At 39.9% G+C, this 4958-nt stretch overlaps 1 protein-coding gene across 1 annotated transcript; it reads right to left on the bottom strand.

Moving 5' to 3' along the window:
* Positions 1 to 3118: 3118 nt before the first annotated feature.
* On the bottom strand, positions 3119 to 3823 carry LOC110607219 (putative uncharacterized protein DDB_G0290521). The gene is made up of 2 exons (XM_021746294.1): positions 3574 to 3823; positions 3119 to 3351 (listed from the first exon to the last, which is right to left on the bottom strand). The coding sequence occupies exons 1-2, from the start codon at positions 3821 to 3823 to the stop codon at positions 3119 to 3121; spliced, it is 483 nt and encodes a 160-aa protein (XP_021601986.1).
* Between the last annotated feature and the right edge of the window lie 1135 nt (positions 3824 to 4958).

The raw sequence follows: 4958 nt of genomic DNA, 5'->3' as shown, positions 1-4958 counted from the left end.
GGGTTGTTGCAGTTTGGGTTCCATCAGTTAGCCCATGACCATAGTTTTCAGACCCAAACCAATCTCAGAATTAGTAAAGGCAGAGGGTCAAGGGTAAGTTTTAATTAGGAGTAAACCGAGATTTAATTGATATATTATTAAATAAATAATAAAAAAAATATTTTTATTGTAATTATTTTTTTTTATATATTTCTATAAATAAGTAGTAAAAAATTGTACTTAGAATTTTAAGATTTAAGTATTTTAAAAGATAATTTTAAACTTTAAATAAAATATTTACTTATTGAAAATAAATATTATTATATTTATATGAAAGAATGAGTTTTTATGTACTTTATTATAAAAAAATAAAAAATAAAAAATAAAGTAAAGTAATAATTTAACTTAAATTATAAACTAAATTATTAACAATATTAATTATTTAAATTGTAATTTCTTACTTTTTTTTATATACCGGTTAGTTAATTCATAATCATTTTTGATAAGCGGTTGTCGAAGCCGTCAAAAATAAATCTATTAAATAATCAACAATAAACTTGTAGATAATGGCAATAGAGTCGAACCACAGAGAATTGACACCAATGATTTTCTTAATAATGACTAGATCAAGTAAATAATAAGTAAATAAAAGAGGGGGGTTTAATTTGATAAATTAAAACTAAATAGTAAAAGAAAGCAATAATTTAAAGATGAGTAAATCAATAAGAGAAAAGCTTCTAGTTGAAGTATGGATCTTTTTCAGATTGTTTAGAATTGACCATTGATTTTTTTAACACTCCTATTTATTCCAATAAATTAGTTTAGGATGTGGAAGACGCTTCTCACAATCCAAATTCCTCCTTAGTTCTAGTTTGATTAGGAAACGTTCGCTAATCAAACACTAGTTAACAAGTTGCCAAGGAACGTTCTTGGGGCCTTTGGCATCGAACAACTGTCAACTGCATTAAGATTTAGAGAAACCTAATTCTATCCTTGCCAACCGCGTGGAGATTATGCAATTTGATTAAACGTGTATTTGAACAACCTAAACAATTACGGACCTAAATCATTCAAACAATATTACTTAAGCAATTTAAAAGCAATGGGCCCTTATTGATTCTAAAAGCAAAGTAATAATTATGAAAAACTCAAATTGCATAAATATTGAAAATAAATAGAAGTTTAACAATGGAGATTTAAATCTCCCAATTCATCACAAAAATCTGAAATTCACCAACTTCAACTAGAAAAGAAGGAATTTAGCCACTCATAGTGGACTAAATACACAAAAAGATGAAAAGAAAAGAAAAGAAAGAAGAAAAGAGGCGGCAGAGTTTCTGGCGAGGTGAGAAGATGCTGAGTAGCTGATCAGAAGATCCCCCTTGCTGGTTTGGAGGTTGCTCTTTTATAGCTGAAGAATTCCATCCTTCTAGGGTTTTGAAATCCCTTTTTAATTTGGCTTGTGATTCCTCTTTTGATGTTGAATTTAATTGCAACTGGAATTCCTTAAGTGAAACTCTTTCGTGGCTCTTGGAATTGTTTTGGTAGTGATTGAGTTGGATTTGGACTTCTGAAAACTCAAAATTCGGTTTCCTGAACAATTTCCCGCTCTGCTGTATTTTCTGCTGTCATTGTGATCGGGGCAGTGATTTGGACAAATCACTGGTCCAATCACTTTCTGCAAGTCTGTGCTATCTCTGCTAGTGATCTGGGCAGTTTCTGCGAGTGTTTTGGGCAAATCACTGGTCCAATCACTTTTGCTGTCATTTTCTGCACTTTTTCTCCAACTTTTCAATTTCTTCCTTTTCTACAAAACCATAACAAAAACACAATTTAAGCTAGAAAAATGTGTAAATAAACAGTAAATAATATATTAAAGACATGGTTAAATTATGTTTGATCAAATACCCCCACACCTAGCTTTTTGCTTGTCCTCAAGCAAATAATAACTTAGCTAATCAAGCCCCCCTTTTCTTTTGATCCTAAATACCACTTAATCAGCCCCCCTAGACTCCTAAACTGAAGTATCACAGTATATAGTACATGCACCAAGGTCATCCTCTCCTTTCCTTGTTTCCCTTCACCTACCATGGTCAAGAGAAAGGTTTATGGCTCAATCATGCTTATTCCTTTATGTTAGTTTTAATGCAACCCCTAGGAGTGACTTGCCCCTTTTTTCCTCTCTTTCTTTTTATTTTTATTTTTATTTTCAGCAGCACTTATTCTTATCCTTGCCTGAAAAAGTCACTAACCTTTTTACGCGATTGTGTACATGGGTGATACACCCCCGGTTACTCAGTTAGTCACTTGTTCAAGTGGCTACTAGCTCTGTTCATAGTCTAGACCATCGAAACTTATTTGCTTGAAAAAATCACTGTCCTTTTTACGCGATTGTGTACATGGGTGATACACCCCCGGTTACTCAGTCAGTCACTTCTCCAAGTGGCTATTAGGCTCAGTTCATAGTCTTAGACCATTGGAACAGGTTTATGATTTGTGCTTTGTGCTGGTTTTTCATGATAGTTTGGGCAAATCAGCTCATAGGGAGTTACACTAACTTTTTATTTGCATGTATTTGTATTTTTATTTCCCTTGACCATAGCAATTTTAAGGATTCAGTTCAAGAGAAAAAACTCCCTAAGTGAAGGTAACATACTGTGAATGATTCAATTTAGGCTTAAAGGGGTGACAAATCAATGGGGTCATGAGATAAGGAAGCTCTTTTAACCTTGTTATCTATGTTGAGTAGAGCAATTAGCTAAGACAAAATTCTGTGTGTGTGTGCAAGAAGTGTGAAAAAAAATTCTGGTGTGTGCAAAAAGGGGTAAAAACAATGCAAAAAGAAACAAAAAGGAACAAAAATAAACAAATAGATGATGGAATCAATGCAAAAATAACCTAACAATACCCCCACACCTATGGCAAACATTGTCCTCAATGTATAAGCATATATATATAAAGAATGAATGAGGAAAGGGAAAGGGATTTCCTGGCCTGTGGGTGATTTGGCCAGTGATTTGGGCAAATCACTGGTCAAATCACTGTCTGTCACGGTGCTGGGGCAGAAAATGGTCTACCAGCAGGTCCAATAGGTGCTCCATCCGTTGCATTCGGTCCTCAATTCTAGTGAGATGAGCCTCTATTGTCTGGTTGGGGGCTTCGTCTTCAGTTGGCTGATGGGCATCCTGCTGGGGGGCTGATGGGCATCCTGCTGGGGGGCTGCTGGGGGTGCTTCTTGTGCTGGTGCTGGTTCCTGCCCTGTTTCCTGTGTTGTCCCATCTGCTAGGGCAGCGATGGAGGCTGGCTGTTGGGTGGTGGTATTGTTGGCTTTCTTTCTTCTGAAAATACGCTCGTGGCGTGGTGTTACTGGACCTGCAGGTGCAATGGAAAAAATATCCCCCACTTTGCTTTGTGTGTGCAGGTTGTGCATGGCAGGTCTGTTAAAATAAAATGTGGTGAAGAACTCCTATGTGAGTTCAAGGAATGAGGGCATGCGAAGGAAGAAGAATTTCTTACAACCAATAGCAGAAATGAAGGAGCATACCTGATTCTGGAGTCTCAGTGCGCGAAGGGTGCCATGATGGATGTACTTACCTGGATGATATGGAAGAGATGATATTTTAGCCATCCCGGTCTGCTCAAAAATTTTGTTGAATTTCAGGGCCTGAGTGATGTGATCAGGGCATGTTGGTCTGGGCAGATCGCTGGGCAAATCACTCGGCATATCGCTGGGCGCATCAGTTGGCAAGTCAGCGGGCAAGTCAGTGGGCGTATCAGTGGGCAAATCGCTGGGCGCATCAGTGGGCACATTTCTAGGCATAGCGCTTGGCACATTGCTGGGCATAGTGCTGGGCGTATCAGTGGGCAAATCGCTGGGCGCACCACTTTCTTTGTGTCCTGCGGGATGTATGGCAATGGCAGTCTCTGTTTCTTGTTCTGGGTGTGACGGTGAGGGTGGTGACGGTGTTCTTGGCCGTTTCTTTCCGTGGCCGGAGGAAGTGGTGGCTTCTAGTGGCGTTTCGCCTGCAGGGTTTGCTGTCGGGGCTATTGGGGATGTGGATGGTGGAGGTGGTGTCGGCGTCCTTGGCCGTTTCTTTTGCCGGCGATATGTCTGGACGGCCAGTGAGTCGGTGCGTCTTGATGCTGTTCCCGTAGCCGGTGGCGTTTCGGTGCTAGTGTGCACTGGTGGTGCGTCCTATGTTTCGTCATCACTGTCAGAGGGACTGGGTGGTCTCGGTAGCCCTAATTTCTTCCACATGAATGGTTCGCCGGTGGCCTTCATCTTGATTTGGACCATGGTGGTCTTGAGTTCACCGGTGGGTGAGTGGTGGTTGGAGAAGAAAATCTTGAAGAAGAAGAGATGAAAACAGTAAATTGCGTAAAAAGTAAAAAAAATAAGAGAAAATATACTTAAAGTGATTTGGGTAGGTGAACTGCCCTGATCATTCAATGTTGGCTCTTTGGATTCTTGACAGGGTGATTTGAGCAGTGATTTGGGCAAATCACTGCCCCGATCACTTTCTTCCTTGCTGTTGCTTGGCTGGTACTGTTCACATGACTGTTCACGCCTTTCCTGATGATGTGCTTGACTTGGTGATTTGGCCGGTAATTTGGTCAAATCACCTGGGCAAATCACTTCTTTGGTGCAACTGCCTGATTGATCGTGTTTTGTTCCTGTCGATGTGGCCTGTCAATTTGGGCAAATCACTGCCCCAATCACTTGATACTACTCTACAGTCAGGTGATATGCCCAGTGATTTGGGCAAATCACTCCGGTGATTTGGGCAAATCACCACATCTGGGCTGCCTCCCAGTAGCGCCCTGTTTTCTGTCTTGGGCTGGACTTCAGTGTCTTGCTTAGCAGTCTTGGGAAGGGGGATCCAAGGGAACCTCCTCCACAACATGAATAGTAAAACCTTCATAGAATCTCTTCAAACGATGCCCATTAACTTTGAAAACTTTGCTTGTTTGTGGGCTCC

Source organism: Manihot esculenta, chromosome 1 (genome assembly GCF_001659605.2).
Source record: "Manihot esculenta cultivar AM560-2 chromosome 1, M.esculenta_v8, whole genome shotgun sequence".
Classification (NCBI taxonomy): domain Eukaryota; kingdom Viridiplantae; phylum Streptophyta; class Magnoliopsida; order Malpighiales; family Euphorbiaceae; genus Manihot; species Manihot esculenta.
Note: the sequence above shows the minus strand (reverse complement) of the source record. Positions and strands in the feature narration are given on the sequence as shown.

Excerpts from the sequence above, each read along its gene's own strand:
- LOC110607219 (XM_021746294.1), bottom strand. The coding sequence starts at position 3,823 with ATGCCCAGCAATGTGCCAAGCGCTATGCCTAGAAATGTGCCCACTGAT. Across the intron at positions 3,352-3,573 it reads ATCTCTTCCATATCATCCAG|GTCCAGTAACACCACGCCAC; the intron begins GTAAGTACATCC and ends TTGCACCTGCAG.